Source organism: Leptonotus elevatus, chromosome 5 (assembly GCF_054856555.1).
Source record: "Leptonotus elevatus isolate MCC_2025b chromosome 5, RoL_Lele_1.0, whole genome shotgun sequence".
Classification (NCBI taxonomy): Eukaryota; Metazoa; Chordata; class Actinopteri; order Syngnathiformes; family Syngnathidae; genus Leptonotus; species Leptonotus elevatus.
Window position 1 is genome coordinate 21,448,776 of NC_141243.1, and position 18,580 is coordinate 21,467,355.

Sequence of the window (18,580 nt, forward strand, 5' to 3'; positions counted from 1 at the left end):
AATATGTAATCGGTATGTTTATAGTGTAACTGAACTCCTAAAGCAACATGTGCCACATTTATGTCACTCAGAAATGCTTGTGAATGGTTACGTGTGTGCACTGCGATTTGCTGGCGACCTCAAACTTGGAAAGGCTCTTGTATTGCTGTCAATGACCTGGCATGTCTCTTCTTCAGGGTGATCTTGGTGGTACCCGGACGCTGCAGAAAAAATGGACCACCTTCCAAAAAGCTCGGCTAGACTGTTCACTCCCCGAGCGGCATGTCTCCTTCAACAACCTCCATGCTGTCTTCACACTGCCGGGACAGGACTGGAAGGGGACTACTTTCTTCGGCATCTTTCACGCTCAATGGTGAGTCAGACACAAAACGACACCAGTGCTGAAAATAACTGGTCAAACAAAAACAAAAAAATGTTGGGAACATTACGATGTCATTCGCTGGTGCACAATAATCAGGAGTGCACATAAAAAAAATTGTGTCAAATGTGCTCATTCCTTTCCCACCAACCTTAAGGATGGGCTTCTGTGAGGTCACATCTGGGCAAGGTAGAGCCCATGGGCCACAATGTCATAATCCAAATAATACGTGAAGTATGCATTGCTTTTATTTTGATGTGTAGATATGTCGACAGTGCAAGCAAAAAGCAAAAAAGTCAGCGACTTGTCTTCAGTGTTGCCAACTTAAAAAAATGTTGTCATTGTATTTAGTGAATCCTCTGACCACAATTATTATTATTTTTAAATAGTGCCTATGCTAACTGTTAGCACTAGTGTTGTCACGATACCAAAATTTTGACTTTGATACTATACCTGCTTAAAATACCTCGATACCGGTACTGAAACGGTACCTCGACAAAAATCTAAAACATCAGCAAAAGCAGCAAAATTAAAACTGACAAAAACAACTTCAAATTATTATTATTATTTTTTTATTTTCAAAATATTAAGATGTAAACATGTTAGTGTATGTACATACTGTATATAGTTATGTATATACTGTATGAGCTTTCACATTGCATACCATATTCTTGAAGTACTGTATTTGACTGCATTTGATGTCATCCGTTTTAAGTATTAGCAATACAGTGGCACTGCCATAACTCGTTGCTTGTGTGTGCATGCAAGTAGCGTCTCTGCTCTTCTCATTACGCTCCCAACTAGTCAAATGTGTAATCAAACACTACAAACTGGGAACAAAATAATTCACACTCTACTTATTTTTTAAGAGAAGCGTCTAGAACTTTTTCTATGCATCACTGTGATTTCCTACTGTGTGCCTGTTCATTGAACGCACCTTGAGCCCACTGCAGAATGACTGTTGCTTTTGCTTCTGCTTCCCCACGATAAATATTTGCTCTTGTTACAAAATGTTTCTAAAACTGAAAATCGAAAACCACTCGTGTGTGTTTATTGAAAACATGCGTAGGCAGTGCTGTCGCGTGGCTTCCACTCAATGCGTGCGCGCTCCCGCAGCAGCGGATAAAAAAATATATATATTTTTTACAAGGGTTACTTTGGCACAACACCTGTTAGCGAGATGCTTGTCCAGATTAGACGTGTTCCTGCCTTGAGCCACAGTAACTTTGTCGTGCCGGTTGGCTTGCCGTGGCTGTCGGCCATTTAAGCAAAAAGTTCCATATGACACTTAATTAACGCGTCATGCTTCTCAGCAAAGTGTGGATGGCCAGGGAGCGCTTCAGTGTTCAGTGCGTGAAGCCATCTTCATGCGCCCTCTCGCACTTAAGGCATTTTCCATGTATCCCTAGACAGGCGGCCATGCGCGTATGTGTACCTGCCTTTAAAACACAGAGTTGGCAAGCTGTCTCATATTATTTTTTTTAAATACCAGTGCTGGAAAAAAAATTATACCAAGCCAGTTTTGACGCAGACACTGCAACAACTCAACACTAGTTAGCACCGATTTAATTTATTGCACAGTGAGAGGAATTTGCCCTGAATGGTCTGGGATCCAAAAAATGGCTAATAGTGGTGTAACATTAAATTCATATTTAACATAATTGAGTTGCATGGTCCGTTTGAAAAATGAATTGCCGCAAATGTCATTTTGGGGCCAGTCTATAAGAGTCATGTGTTGATGAGTGCTTTGATAACAAAGGAAAGAGGAGCAAGAGCAGAAGGTTTTCTTTTTCAAAATTGAGACGCCCCGTGTCTCGAGGCAGTGTTCTTTGACTGGAAACTTTTGTATTCCTCGTTGAGATATCACGTTGCGAAGTGAATCAGCTTTGAACTTAAAGCTTTGTTTCTTCACTCAGTGAAATGAATCTCAGTCCTTTTTCTCCATGTGATAGGTTGGGGATTCCTTCAAGCCCCCAAGCTTTTGAAAAAAAAAGATAACATGAAGATAATTTGATATTATTTTAATAATGACTTACATTTTAAGCCGTTATCTGAACAAATCTGCTAGCTTTTTGACATGCTAAGATACCAGCACTGTCTTAAGTCCTAAAGAGTCCATTTTGAAAAGTTACTGCCAAATATGGTTCCTTGTTTAATTGAGGTATAACTGTCAAAATAGCAATGAATAAGTGTCAACCTATTGACTGACTTTTTAAATAAAGTGTACGTTGTCACATTTGTTGTCTGTTTGAACAACAGTATTACGGCACACATTGTAGTTAACAAAAGTCATTATTTAAGGATAACTCTTTACCCCGAAACAATTATTTTCCCTTCCCTATTTTCCTGTGTGGTATAACTCCCACTCTTCTTTTGCCTTGCTGCAGCACAGAAGCTTCTTGCAAGCAAAACATCACATTTCTCACAATAGGATGACAGCTAATCCGTCTCTCTCCTTTTACGCCACCGCACATCACTAACTTCTTGCCTTGCCTGGCAATGTTTCAGGGGTGACGTGGACGTGTCGGCGGTGTGTCAGTACCAGATCAGTGATGTGAAAAAGGTGTTTGAGGGCTCCTACAAGGAATACAGGGAGACATCCCAAAGGTGGGGGCGCTATACTGGACCTGTTCCCAACCCACGGCCTGGATCGGTAAGAAACAGAAGGAGGGTGAAGATTATATTGTGTGGTGATGAGATGGTGGCGGAAAACAGAAGTGACAAGACATGAAAAGCTATTAGTGTAATGATCCAGAATGATGGGGAAAGTACAAAGGAAGAGGTGTAAGTGAAGGGCGTTGGAGTGAGAGAAGTCAAAAGTTTGGAGGGTTTTTTTTTTACGTGATGCTAAAAAGTTTTCTCCCTGTTTTCTTCTTGTCCCTCTCACTGTGGCCTCATCTTTCTCTCCCCCCCTTTTGCCTTTTTCTGTGTGTTGCAGTGTATAACAAACTCCGACAGGGAAAGCGGCTACAACAGCTCTCTGCAGCTACCTGATGCAACGCTCAACTTTGCCAAGAAGCACCCACTGATGGAGGACAAAGCACTTGCTCGTCCCCTGCTTCTCACCAAGGGTGTCAACTTCACAAGGATGGTCGTAGATCGGGTTACTGGTCTAGACCAAAGAGCCTACAACGTTCTCTTCCTTGGCACAGGTACAAATGACATCATGTTTCTATGCATGGGCTGATTTACCATGGTTTTAAAAAGTCAACATTTTAATTACAGCTAATAGTGGCTGTCACTGGTAATGAAGCTCTTCTTATCTGTTTTGAGGGGACTTCTAAGAGAAGTACACAATCTGATTGGCTGCTTTCAGAGTTGAGTAAACAAGCGGTTTCTTTGAAGTTAATTGCCTCCGAATAACTTTTTTTTCCTCCTCCTCCTCCTCCTTGGAGAGCAAATAGTGACAGGAGAATGGAGAGAGGTTAGACAAAAGAGATACAGTTACACAGATGCCTTCTGATTAATATTCATTGTCCTTAAAGAAAGACACATAAAAATAAACATGGTGCCAGCATGTCCTGATTAGCCACACGGGTAACATAAGTAGCCTATGGGTATCTTAAAAATATAGTTCACCAGTGATGGGACACTGTGATTTACTAAAGACAATTAAAAGAGAATTTAAACTTCAAATTAACATGGTGCATGTTTTTTAATGTGCCAAATATTCTATACAGTATTTTGTTTAACTCATTTGCTCCCAAAAACGTATAAATATGTTCTATTTTAAATATTACCATGGTCCCAAAGATGTATTTATATGTTTTTGTTTATTATAGAGCATACAGAAAGCTTTGATGCAGCCTCTGAACTGAAGAGAATGCTTGAATAAATGCTAGCGGGTAGTAGCATAAGAGTAGAGTATAAGAGATCAACCAGGGCCATGTTGCAAAAGTCTATTTTCCCCACTGTTTTAAACAGATTTGTGAATAATGATGAAACTTAGCTATATTCTAATGCTAATTGCTGCAAAACGGAAACAGATAGAAATGTACTTTTTTTCTTGATGAAAGAGACTCAAATCTTTCTTTTGGTAGGTTCCATGTTTTCATAGCAATAGAACACAATATTCTGTGGGCCTTGCAAAATAAGTCGAAATCCAGTAAAACAGTGTGGGAGTGAATGCAATAAAATAAAATAAAAATTGATTGTGTACAATGGGGAAAAATTGTGTTTTTATTTACCCAAATATTAAAGAAGAAAAATAAAAGAAAAGAAATTTGATAGTTGTAATTTTAGTTGAAATTTTTGCTCACGGTTATCATACAATTGGGTCAAAAGTAACCCAATTATGGATAAAAAAAAAATTGACCGATTCACTTCATGTGGGTCAATTTGACCCAACTTTGAGTCAAGAGATTGGTCTTTTTGTGTATAACAACTCGTAAATATTGGTCAGATCCTTTGTCTTGGGTCAAAAAATTGGGTCATTTTGTCAAAAGCTTGGGTTAAAAAAAAGGGGTCATTTTGTCAAAAACAACCCAGAAAGTTGGGTCAAATTGACCCAAGTAGTGGATCGGTCCATTTTTGAGCCATAGTTGGGTTATCTTTGACCCAACTGTTTTTAGAATGTACTGTCAGAATCTTATATATTTTTTAATTACACTACCAAGTTTAATTTGGTACACGTTTCCTGTTTATATGGTGTCCCTGTAGTGAACATAGATACACAGTACAGAGACCCATGTTTATTCCACATTTCCCAGGTCCTGAATGAGCAGCACATACTGTACTATTTGTTGAAGAGATGAGCATTTTACGCTTTTGGCAGTATACTTGGGACAGGTACTGGCATCAGGCAAGGTGGCAAAAAAACAACACGCCATCTGGCCACATTTCAGCTGGGTTTCAATTAAGTGCTTGATTTGCATGCCGAGATTCATCTTCATGCATCAAAGGAAATGTCAGCGTATGTGCGACTTAATATCTCTTGTGAGTGGCCATCGGGCTCAGTTGCAGGTGTCCTGTTTTGCCTTAGATCAGAAATAATCAACAGGTATCTTCATCACTAATCGGATAGACAATTAGAGGCGATGTGACTTTGAATGCAGCCTGTCTCATAAATTAAAGTGGAACCACTTACCATTCAGGTAGCCGCAGTGCTAAAGTGTCTACTGTAACACATGTGGCTGTTTAAAGGCGGCACACATGGTGTTTGTGCAGGCAACCCATGAGGCCAACATGCACACACATTGCTACACACATAGACGCTGTAATACGTGCTTCGCTTTTCCTGAGCCAAGTGCAGATCCCCGCTCGTTGTGCTTCACAGCACAAACTCAACAGGGCCCTTGGCAGACGTGTGTTCATTGTGCCAATTGGGCTGCCGGCTTGATTAGCCATTAGCTGCAACACAGCAACAGCTGATGGAAAAGAGAAATGAGAGAGGGGACCGCCTGTCGAGTTTTTTTTTGTTTTGTTTTTTACAACACTACACCACAGAATTTAGAAATTGGCTGACACTGCCTAGTAGTCCCTATACTGCAATAGGGGAGTGTGATCATATGCCTGATCTGTTTCCTTTTACCAAGTACTGTACGTACTTAAAAGTTGTTGTTGCGACTTCCGATCGCCACAGTGAGTCACTTGCATAATATGTTTGGCACTGTTTTTATCCCGGATGTCCTTCGTGATGCAAACCACACCTTTTTTTTTTTTTCTTTTTTTAAATCCATGCATGGGACTGGCAGTGGCTGTGTATGGCGGCACTGCCTGGGAATCGTACGTGCACCGTCTGGATGAAATACAGTCAAGTGTTTTTTAACACTAGGCCATATAATTTAGGAATTGGCCAGCAATTGGTGCCTTCCTTAGATTGTGTTTGTGCTTGCACATTGAAGACTACAGTCCTGTTTCCTCATTTAAAAAAATAAAATAAAATAAGCATTCAAGCAACAAGTTGTTTCTCATGTATTTGAGATCATAAAGTGAAAGTTACACCTGTGTACGAGTGTGGACTGAATGGGTTGCAATAATGGGGAAATACCAGTATTTTGAGGCTAATGTTTCAGAGCTACATGTTGGGGGGAAACAAAACTATGAACTGGTTCAATTATGGAATTCTAAATAAAAAAAAATCAATTATGAACTAACTAGTTCTTCTTCTTTTTTTTAATTATCTGAACTGTGAACTAGTTTGAATAGAAAATTAATTTATCCCACTACACCACCAGCAAGCCAGCACTGCCAACTGATAACTTCAAAGTTTTATTTTTTTAAGTTGATATTTTGTCATTTATAAGTAGAAGAAGTTTCACAGCACCATTGGGTACCTTTGTTGTGTTATTCTTAACAAAAAAATTACGTACCGTATTTTCCAGACTATGAGTCGCACTTTTTTTTTATAGGTTGGCTTTTCCTGCGACTTACTCCAGAGCGACTTATACATGAAAAAAATATACCGGGGGGAATATAATTTAACAGACAGCCACAAGAGGGCACTCTAGACTTATACTATAATATACTATATATACTTAATGCGACTTATACTCTAAATATGCAATTTTGGTCTAGTTCCTGCAGCATACTCTGGAGTGACTTATAGTCCGGAAAATACAGTATTTATTTTCTAGGTTTAGTGACAGTGACTGACCAGTTACATTAAGAATTTAATGTTACATGGCGTGTCTTCGTATTCTGCCTTAATGTTCTCTTGGTTTCAAAACAATATATGGAACAGACTTGAACTTACTTAAATCCACTTTGCTCTCCCTTCTCCGCTTCCTCTTTTGTGTGTTACAGCTGAAGGCTGGCTGCAGAGGGTTGTTATCCTGGGCTCTGAAGCCCACGTGATTGAAGAAATCCAGCTGTTTGACATAGCCCAGCCAGTTGACAGCCTGACCATTTCCCACTCCAAGGTAAATACAGATTTTGATTGATTCCCAGAAGTTGCTATATGTACAATGTTGTAATGTGGCACCTAGTGATGCTACTGTATGTCTAAAAAATTTCCCAGATGAATGATGATAACATCATGGTTCACGCGGGCTGTCGCTCAGAAATTCAAAGTTTTTTCAAACAAATGCTCGACAGTCTAAATGGGGCAAAATCAGAAGATTGATAGCTTGTTCTGAAATATGTTCCTAGTTTTTCATACAGAAGTTGAAGTATTATGTGTAAATTTGTATTGCAATATAGTATCGTGACATTTTATATAATCACTGCAATTTGTGAGTATTTGAGATATTGTGTAGGGAAAAACCTGGCAGGTTACCAGTTAAGCAAATGTAATTGTAGGTTGTTTGTTTTAGATATTTTTCTGTAATTGTAGGTTGTTTGTTTTAGATATTTTTCATATCAATACAATTTTAAATAAAATTTCAATACTGATCATTTTCATCACCAACTTTGAGACGCAATACCCGAGCTCTATCAGGATTCCTGTGCCATCGCCTATTGAGCGCAATTTATTTATTTTTTTTCACTTGGTCAACAAGCCGCCCTTTGTCATCTCATGAATCCAAAAACCTGCCTCACAATAACAGTAATTATACTCCTTGGCCGCTGTGGTAAATTGAAACCGTGCCGTGCCCCTGCTGTTTTCTCAATCTGCTTGCCCTGTGTTGACACTGTCTGTCCCCGAGGCTCCACGGTGGCTTGTCCCCCTTTTGATCGACGTGTTTTATTTTGTTGTTCTTGTTTTATTTTTTTATGTGGACAGCCCTTGAAACCCACTGTTTGTCTCATTGATGTTGATTTAGCCACGCCAGACATTTTATAGCAGCTTTTGTGTAGAGTGCAGTCCAGATTGCAGTGGGAAGAGGGTCGTGGGCTAAATGTTATTGTAATTGAGAGTGATTATCCTATTATCTCCTCCAACCCCGAATTGAGTCTCTCTCTCACTGTCTCTGTCTGTTTATCTTTCTCCTTCCTTTTCAACTGTCTCTGATCTGCTTTCCTCTTTTCTCTCTCATTGTTTCTCGTTAGAAGTATGTCTACATCGGCTCTCGTTCAGAGGTTCTCCAGTTGCCCTTAGCCAACTGCAGCCGCTATCAGTCTCAGCCAGACTGTCTGCTCGCTAGAGACCCCTACTGCGCTTGGGACAGTGAGGGTCGAGCTTGTGTTCGCATTGATCTCCACCGAGGGTAAGAATATACACTAATGATAAACTATTCATTTAAATTTGTGGTCTATTATTAGTAGTAGTATTATAGCTACAGCTATCGAATATTTTATTATTCGAGTATCTGAAAATTATATGGAATAACTGGGTATTCTGAAAAAAATATATATATTTTATTGATTTTTGTTATAATCAACGACCAGAGATGGCAAATCCAGGTCCAGAAGGTAAATACCCTGCCACAGTTTGGCTTTACCCCTCGTGCTAGCTAGCTAGCTCCCGAGCAGGTAAACAAGCACTCGGGGAGCTAGCTTGCTAGCTAGCACCTGGGGCTAAAGCCAAACTGTGGCAGGGTTTTTACTTTCTGGACCTTGATTTGCCACCTCTGTCAACGACCAACTGGTCTTAATTTTTAGTTAATCAACTTCTTTTTTTTCCCTTTTTTTTTATACTAAAATCTAAATTGTGTTTAGCAGCGCACAATTTTTATATATATGTATTTTAGTCAAGTCAGCCATTATGACGTGACACGCTGTAGGGCAAAACTTCAAAATCAAAGAGTACCAAGGCATTGATGTCCATATTTTATTTGGTAAAGTTTATTTTTAAGTTGGTCTTCTCACTGCGTTAAAGTCATGCTTAGTATGAATAATTGTTGTTGCATTTGGCTTGACTACTTCCTGACAGTGTACACGTAAATAAGCGGGTATCGGGCAGAAAAAAAGCCCCAAGCATTTTTTTTAACCACGGTACTCAAATTACTTCACTCATTTCACCCCTAGTTGATTTGAAACTTTTCAAAGTCAAAGCCAAAAAAAAAAAAAAAGGATACTGATACTAGATACTGTGTTACTGCTAAAGCTTTCAAAGTTTTCTAAATTACAAGTTTCATATTTCACTAAATTAAAAATTAAGCTGTTTGTAGAAACAAAAAAAGCAATACATTATAGAGTTGGGTAACACTTTATCATGTGTGAGTGATTGATTCCACATGCATGGCATATACTGGATCCAGTGTTGTTTATAGTAGAATCTAGCAAAAGACTATAATTCAACTCAAGCTGTGTCTCTCTCCTTCAGATCCACTTCTTCTCTGTCACAAGACCTCATGCTGGAGAGGTTCAGCCGAGGAAAAGCAAAGTTTGACAAGCCTGTCTCCATCCCCAGCCCTGGTGAGTGATGGGATGTGCCTCAGCAGTGGCCCCTTGTGGGGGTTGAATGTTAGTGCATGGACAAGTTGGAAAATCTACAGGATGGGAGTTTTAAGTGGATTCGAGATTGTTAATATTAAATATAAATTTCATTTCTCCTGTCTCCCTCTCTGTCTGTAGAGCACTCTCGCCTTCGTAATGTGACAGTGGTGGTGGGCTCCGACATGGTGCTACCCTGCCAGTTGATCTCCAACCTAGCTCAGCCCTTCTGGGTGGTCAACGACCGCGAGCTCCTTCTCGGCGACCCCGAGGCCGGAGGGCCGCGCTTCGACCGCACCCTCAAGGCGCTTGTTGTCCCTGAAGCGGGTCAGATCCAAGCGGGCCGCTACATCTGCTATTCGGAAGAGCAGGGCGTGAAGTTTCAAACGGAGCGCTACCAAGTGGCGGTGGTCGCGAGCGCTCCCGTCTTCATGGAAGCTCGAGCGCCCGACAGCAGCATGGGGCTCTTCTGGGTGCTGGTCATCACTCTCGGTGCCGCCTGCCTTCTGCTCTTGGTCGCGGCTCTCTACCTGCGCAGGAGACTGAAACTGGCCCTTGGAAAAGGAGCCGACATGAAACCCCTGGAAAGCACCCTGGTCTATCCCATCACCCTCCCCAAGGAGCCGCCCACTTTTGTGCCCAGCAAAATGCCCAGCGACGAGGACCGTTTCTGGGAGACGGGCGCCAATTACTACTACTCTGACGGCTCGCTTAAAATTGTTCCCGGCCACGCCCTGGGACCCAACAGCGTCAGCAGCACGGCGTCACCCAGTGCCATTCCAGGCCAGCCCATCCACTCCCCCAGCCGGCTCAGTCTCACCAACATCCGAGGCTCCGGTAGCAACGGCTACATTCGCCTGAACCTGAGCTCAGCAGGGGAGGAGAGGGCTAGCGGGGCTTGCGCTGGTGGCGGCGGCGGCGGGCTGGGCGGCCTGGGCATGGGTGGGAACGACTACTCAAGCCCATTCAAAGAAGAGCTGAGGCGCACTCTGCAGCAGAGGAGCGTGCTGCCGGACGCCAATCCAGAGGAGTCGTCGGTTTAGGCCTTTTTTCTCCGCCGTCCGTCTCTGTTCCCTTGAGTTGGAAAAAAACAAAACAACCAACCTACCTCCCTCCTTTTGAGGATGCCTGCTCGCTCTCTCTCTCTCTCTCTCTCTCTCTCTCTCTCTCTCGTTCAGTGACACGTTGTCACCTACCGATGCTCTTTCCCTCACCCTGCCAATGCCTGTTTGGCTCACTGTAGACATTTATAGCATGTTAAATATAGACACTCACACCCATGGTTCGCCAACACACACTCACATAATTATTGTGTGCTGTGCACCACCAAGTCTTGGACTTTTTCTGCTTCCACTGTGTAACAGCTATTTACACAGGAGTCCGGTGTGGGCATGCTAATTGAACCAATGGCATTATACGTTGTCTGAAGGGCACGTTTAATTCACGTTGGGCGGACCGAGCCGGTCTTCCAGCAATTGATGGATGGCGAGCAATTCCTGTTCCTTGGAGTCTTTTTTTTTTTTGTTCAGCTTGCACTGCACTTAAAAGTGGAAGCTAGTCTTCCCATATTTGTAATGGTGAGCCAAGGAGGCTAATTAATGTTGAAGCAAGACAACAATCATATTTGCGTATGAGGAGCTCTTTGAAGACGTGAGAGACAATGAGAGAGCTAATGAAGTGATGTGGGAGTTTCCCAATGAAGGACATCCTCTCTAAATGTGCCCCAATTTTTATTTTATTCTTTTGTCCTCCTTTGTGAATCCCAGTCTGTTGCCATGGCCGTTTTGAATGAAAACATTTCTCCAAGGCTTTTTTTTTTGTTTTTGTATTTTTTGAAGGCCACTGCAGCCTTCAAGTGGTCGTCAAGTGACTTTGTGAAGAACAAGTGCTTACATTCCAGGCTGCACGGTGACCTTCAAAGCACCTTCAGTGCACTAAAAGTGCATGAGAATCACATGTTGTTGAAAATACATGTGTCAGATCAGCTGTTTTGGATATTTGCTCATTCCCTTGGAAAAAGAAAAAAAATGCTATTGGCATTCAGCAATAAGACAAAGACTGCACACTTTTCATCAAGCATGGAGAATGTAGTTGAACCCTCACTGTTGCGACTGCTGTGGATGTTTCAAAAAGTGCTTTATGTTTTGTATGGTGACAATGGTAACTTGCACTGCAAAGAAGGAAACTACCACGCTCAGTCACACGCCCAATGCTTTGAATGTCAACAAACCCGGACTACAGTATGTGACAGGACAACATGGACTTCCCCCCCACCCCCCCTCCCTAGCCGATGTCCAGAGACCAAGTTGGGGTTGTTGCATTGTGGACATCGAAGTGAAGAACACGGAGAAACTCACAAGGTCTCCATGGAGGAGGAAATTATTATTTCCACGTTGATGGGCTGCAGTAGGACAGCGTCTCTGAATCGGTTACAGGTATTGTTTGACTTCTCATACTACGGAAGAGGATAAGACTCAGTGAAGAGGGAAAAAAAGTTAGCAGGATTCTGAATTTAAAGTGAGAATTCTCACTTTATTCTCACAATTCTCACTTCAACGTTAGAATTCTGCGAAAGTCCGAATACAATAAAAATGAGAATTCTGAGAATAAAGTGAGAATTCTCACTTGAAAATGAGAATTCTCACTTTATTCTCAGAATTCTCACTTTAATCTCAGAATGACGTCGGAATTCTGATTTATTCTCACTTTAAAGTCAGAATACTGACATTAAAGTGAAAATTTTCCGAATAAAATGAGAATTGTCACTTAAAAGTCAGAATTCTTACTTTAAAGTCAGAATTTATTCTATTCTGACTTCAATCTCAGAATTCCTACATTAAAGTGAGAATTCTCACTTTAATCTCAAATTCTGACTTTAATCTGAGAATTCTGACAGAATTCTGATTTATTCTCACTTTAAAGTCAGAATATACAAAAGTAAAAATTCTGAGAATAAAGTCAGAATCCTGCCAACCTTTTTTTCTCTTCACTGGCCCTAATCCTCGGTATATTCGACACAATTGAACTTTTTTATTATTATTATTATTATTAGCACTGTTACTCAGTCTTCCACATTTTCTCTCCTTTGTCCTAACAGGGTGATTTTCTTGGGACGTGTCTGCATTGCGCAGGAGAGCAACGCAAAGCGTTGCTATTCAGTTGTTCAACACACTGTGGACAAGGGTCTAAATGTCTCGTATCCCAATGACCCCCATGGTCAACGAGGTACTCGGCCGTCAGACCAACATATTGCATGACCAACAGCTGAAGCTAAGACTGTACATTTCAATCATCCTTGTACAAAAGCATTTTTTGGGGATTGAGCATTTTTTGGATTTTTTGATATGATACAGTATTGTAAAACACTAATTGCTCTCTTTGGAAAAAGAAAGCCTTGGATTTTATGGCTCAAGGAAAGGATTATGTGTCATGGCTGTGTTCCATGTGTCACTTCACCTTTGGGTAAGCCAAAATAGACTGCAGATGTTTTTCTGTTGTTGTTTTTTCCCCCTAAGTTATTTTTCTGAAACAGATCAATATTCAGCTGTCCGTCCACTTTGCAACACTGAGCTGATGTCTGCAAGCTTTCTGAATATTTTAACTGCAGCAAAATGTTCCCTCAAGGGGGAAAAATGGCTTAAGGCTAATGGATTTCCTGTTTGTTTCCTGTTTACTTGTCAGCAGTGATCTCCTGGACCCGATCCTTGTTCCTCTCTCTGAAGGCTCACCAATGTACCAAAATCATTATTTAATTTGTTAGCTGCCAAAAACCAAATATGAAGCTTTTGAAAGCAGATCAGTGCGAGAATGTGTGCACCTGATGGTATTCAATACTTTAAACAAAGTTAAAAGTACATTCTTTGAATACACTGGTACTTGGTCATGTCTTATCGAGTTTTTCTTCTGTTATCAGGCTTTGCTTTACTTTGAAGTTTGAAGAAGAAAAAAAACAATCAAAAAATTATTAAACAAGTCGAGGTCTTTTGCTGGAAGTAAAATGCATGTCTTAGAAGTCTTCAACCTTCACATTTGTTTGCCATAACCACTCTATTGCGGTATTTTCATTTGTGTTCATTCCGATTGACCTAGTTTTGCTTGTATCTTATCGATCTTTTATGTTTGTTCTAAAGTAATGTTAAGTAACTTATTTGCTGTACAAACACGTTGATATTTATTATCATTGTACATACGCCCTTATTTTTTATATGTGTGTATATACATTCTATATACACAAATAAAAAAGAGATCTACATGAGTTGTGTGTGTTTTTCTTGGAGGCAGTCCACTAAGTTCAAAGTTCAAATTTAGTATCAAATTGTCACTCGTTTGGAGCCTGAGGTACTGTATGTTCATCAAGGAACCCTAAATTACATTTGAATAGAATTGAAAATGGTGGCAATGCTAAATTTCGGTCAACATACAAAAACTAAAAAAAGCTAGATAATGTGATTGTTTCATCAGAAATGGAAAGCCAGTATACAAAAGACATTGATGCATTGAGATATGAGTGACTCCACTTAAGTGTTTATTTATTTATTTTTAGATAAAAGCTGTTATTCAGACAATTTTTGCTTTGACTTACGGGCAAAGAGTTGAGATACAAGTGCTGCATGGTGGAAGAAAGTGAATAATTCATAGCTTGGCCTCGGTGTTGCGGATGAGCTGAATGACACAGACTGAATTGGTCACCAGCCAATCGCAGCTCTTTAATAAATGTTAATTGAAAAATGGCAAGCAATTTTGAACATATCTGTATTTTGCTCTATAAAAATCTGATGTAACCCAGATAAAAAATAAGAAGGTCCAAGGTTGGTGTGGGGCTCACACGGCACAGATGAGCTCACTCATTAGCTTCAATTCACAAGAGAAAACAGGGGAATTAACTTATATTTCATGATGTAATTTACCCGCCATGTTGGCACTTCTCGATTTTATTGCATGTGTACTTTTTGTATTTTGTGAAAAGTAGGGAGGACTGAAGTTGATTACATAGAAGTGAGGCATGCATTCCAGTCTGTTAAAAAAGAGCTTCAACATGCCAAAGTTAGATGAACTACAAACATCACGTGTAAACATATTCAATTATTCATATATTAGTGAAAACTGGACACATTTAGTGAGACATTATTGTGCTCTAACTCCAGATCACTGATCCTTTTTACTGATGGAAAAATAATTCCAGCAACATTTAAAATGCAATATTCTGTCACAAATGATACTCTTACGACATGCACTGAAATGTAACGTTAATGAAATGAGCATCGATTCCCCTGATTTTCCAGCGGATTCGAGCCAAATCAGGTAATCATTGATTCAATCAGATGAGTCAACTGGCTCTGAATTAATTAATTATTTTTTCTATTAATTACGCACAAGAAAATAAGATCTTTTGACAGTTGGCTATAATTCATACACTGCTAAGCTTGCACTGCCCTGCCCTCTGTCTAGTCAGTTGTTTAATTACACATGATGAATCAATGCATATTGAACTGTTCTTTAAGGTTGTGTAATTTATGTATATTCTTCCTCCCCCCTGTTCACATAGTGTCTCTGTATAAACTTTACAGGCCCAAGGATGTAATGGAATGTGGGAAAATGAACCAAATATGTCAATATTAAGTGTCTGCATTAATGTGGCAGTGGGATCATTTATTCAAACTACCCAGGAGTGAAAGTTTTTTTGTTTTAAATGTGTGATAGACATTGGCTATGAAGTCTACACACCCTTGTTCAAATGTGTGATATTTAAAAAAAAAAAAAAAAGGTTGTGATACGCCAATATTAACATGGCCTATATAACCTAATGGTTCTCAGTGTTTTTTCCTTCATGTATCCCCTGTGAAATATTTCTTCCAACCAAGTACCCCCTAACCAGCGAATAGCATTTTTGGATGGAAAAAAAGAAAAACAAAAGTATTCTCCCTGACCAGTTTTTTTTTCATATATTTTCATCAATTTGGAAGGGACGTGTAATTTCACTGTTGCGCCATCATTTCTGAACTTGATGGTTACTGTCTTCATAATGGTCCAAGCTACATTAAATGTCTTGGAGCTGACCATCTCATTAATTCTGTGGAAACTGTCCGCGGACCTTGGCTTGTGCTGTATGATTGCAACCACCTTAATGTCAGGAAAAGCCTACTAGAACAGTGTAACTTTACTGATTATTAATCAAAGGGCATTTGAGTAGCGGCAAGTGAGTGCTGAATTCTATTTAACATGAGTTGACGACATTGGTCAATTCTGAACCCAACTGCATCCACAGTTACCACTAGATGGCGCCAAGGACTACACACTGTGTCTTTAAAAAAAGTTTTTTTTTGTACACCAGTGGCTGAATGTCGACATTACATCATATTAATTGATGGGGGGGAGAATACAGCGCCAGCTGACTTTTTTTTCACCTGAGCTGGACTGGCCATGTGGCATATAGAGGTAGATAACCGGTGGGCCAGCGTTTTTTGGCACTGATGAATAGCTATTAAATTATAATTTTCCTCCGTTTTACCCCAAGAAACCGACCCACAATTAAGAGAGAGCAGTCCATTAATCTATTTACAATATAGACATCAAACTGGACCAATCAACATCAGTGGCAAAGCTACATGGTAGCTGGCGGGCCTATTTCAAAATGCCAGGGCCCCTCCAAAAATGTTATTCTCATTTCGTGCCAGTCCGGCCCTGCTTGCTCCACGACGACAGAATATGTGAGGTCACAGTTTTCATGTGAAGCGCCTCAATGAGGATATGTACATATATATATATGAACGTTCTTCCGTTGCCGCCCCAGAGCGCCTGATGGATGAGTACGAACATGTGGTCTGTGATCCGATGCCAAGTCAGGACGACAACGACGGAGGATGCATCAAGACAAGAGATTATCTGTCTGGTAAATCATTGCCACCGGATTAAAAATGTAATTCCTCAACAAGGGTCAATCGCTAGGCTTCCACATCTCTCGAGGCGGCAACTAAAAAGTGTATTAATTAACAGCATAAACACCGTTCTGACAGCATGTAATTGGGTCCCTTGTCCCTTTAGGCTGTGGCAAATTTGAGGTTTAAGTTATCACAACTAAATAATGTCAGTAAAAGATAACTTTTTTTTTTAATCTGTTTTTTTCCTCTTAGTACCTAGTGGCTTCCATTTTTAATTTCCCCTTTTCTTCTTCACTTTAAATTGATTAAGAACTGTAAAGGGAAATGCAAAAGATGTTCCAACAAAGATTCTTTTCAGTTGTGTCAATATCTTAAATGTATTGATTTGTTTTGATGACCTGTTTCTATGTAGCCTGTTTTTATTGTGTCCGTGTGCCTTTTCTATCTGTGGATTCGTCATGGCACCTCGGAGGCTGTGAAGTGAAGATAAGAGAACCTCCTTTCCTCCACTTGAATCAGGATGACAAGGAGGTATTACCACTCTGACCATAACATTTGACTGCTTTCAGTTATTTGCCAAGAAGATGTCTGCTTCAATGTACACATTTACAAGAGGCAATGACATTGAGTAGAATGAAATTAGCAGTGTATGAGTCATTTAGAAATACTGCATACCCACTGCATACTAGAGGTGGGAATCTTTGTCTCAGGTATTGATTCCGATTTTTGGGTCTGCGATTTGATTCAGAATCGATTTTCGATTCTGGACCATTTTTTGATACAAAATGATTTGATTGGCAATGATTTCTGCTTAAATTTATAGATGTGTAAAGAATTTTCATGGTCTACTCTAGTCTGACTCGCTCATGCTAATTAGCGCGCTAGTCACTCAAAAAGAACGGCTACTCATTCAAAACGCTTCAGTTATGTTTACAGAGAAGCATGTTAATATTACTCATTGGCATATGCGCTTCCTGCGCTGCAAAAATAACCCAACTTTTATTGGCATAACTTGATGGTGACTTTTTCCTTCTACTGTCTAATGTGGCTACAACTTAACAGTGTTTCAGAATGCGTAGAACCACACTCCCCCTATGTGGCCAAATCGTGTACAACATAAACAGCGTTCCTAATAAAGGCACACACAATGTCAAGGCATTATAAAATAATTTAAATAAAATCGATTTTGGGACATTTAAAGTCGATTCTTTTTCTTTTTTCTTTTCTTTTTTTGTTTTTCTGGAGAGCTCAGTATTGTTCATTCGGTAATTTTACCGATTTGACATGTCATCATCATTGCTTTTTTTTTTTTTTTTTTTTTTAATACATTTTTCTTTTGTGTGTGTGTGTGTGTGTGTGTGTGTGTGTGTGTGTGTGTGTGTGTGTGTGTGTGTGTGTGTGTGTGTGTGTGTGTGTGTGTGTGTGTGTGTGTGTGTGTGTGTGTGTGTGTGTATTCATTAGTTCACCTAAAACCTATTAAAAAATCCCATATCGTTCACCTAAACAGAACACTTCAGAATCCAGCCAGAGTCGCGAGGCCGTCAGGAGACCCGAGGAAGGACCAAAGAAAAGAAAGGAAAGTGAAATCCAGCACCGACCAGACACCACCCCGACCGGGCCACCAACCAGAGTCCTTCACCAACCCCAGAAACATCTAAATTCCAACAAATCAGGGAGACCTCAAGAGACCAAAGGAGAGACTTTAAAATCGATTCTAAATCGTACTAAATGAGAATTGCAATTCTTATGAGAATTGATTTTTAGGCCTAGGAATGATGCAAAACCAAAAACATGAAACAAATTCAACAGAAAAACATTGCAGTAAAAAAATGCTGCCTCACAAAAGTGAAGCACAGGCAATAAGGAAAAAGACTGGCAATTGTACATGAGTCATTGTACCAGACGAGTGCCATTTGAGTCCACAACGTTTAATAAAGTACACAAAAAATGTGCCAACATGTGTTTCTGAAACTTTAAAGTTTTAATTTCATTGTTGTTAACATGATATTAGAGTAAATACTATATCTTTTGTGACATACTATTTGTAATTACGTTCATGAGTACATGGCCATTTTCACAGGTCTGTATT

The 18,580-nt window shown here is 40.0% G+C and overlaps 1 protein-coding gene across 2 annotated transcripts in view; it reads left to right on the plus strand.

The window, feature by feature from the left end:
* sema4c (sema domain, immunoglobulin domain (Ig), transmembrane domain (TM) and short cytoplasmic domain, (semaphorin) 4C) overlaps window positions 1-13,868 on the plus strand; it is a 106,815-nt gene extending 92,947 nt beyond the window's left edge. The window contains exons 10-17 of one of the 2 annotated variants that reach the window (XM_086076842.1): window positions 177-352; window positions 2,867-3,011; window positions 3,297-3,510; window positions 7,103-7,218; window positions 8,288-8,445; window positions 9,504-9,595; window positions 9,755-12,048; window positions 12,711-13,868. In XM_086076842.1, coding sequence (XP_085932968.1) covers window positions 177-352; window positions 2,867-3,011; window positions 3,297-3,510; window positions 7,103-7,218; window positions 8,288-8,445; window positions 9,504-9,595; window positions 9,755-10,656 — 1,803 coding nt within the window. In that variant the 3' untranslated portion in view covers window positions 10,657-12,048; window positions 12,711-13,868. The remainder of the gene's footprint in view (window positions 1-176; window positions 353-2,866; window positions 3,012-3,296; window positions 3,511-7,102; window positions 7,219-8,287; window positions 8,446-9,503; window positions 9,596-9,754; window positions 12,049-12,710) is intronic. The other variant, XM_086076843.1, reaches the window with a different exon arrangement.
* The last annotated feature ends 4,712 nt before the right edge of the window (window positions 13,869-18,580 follow it).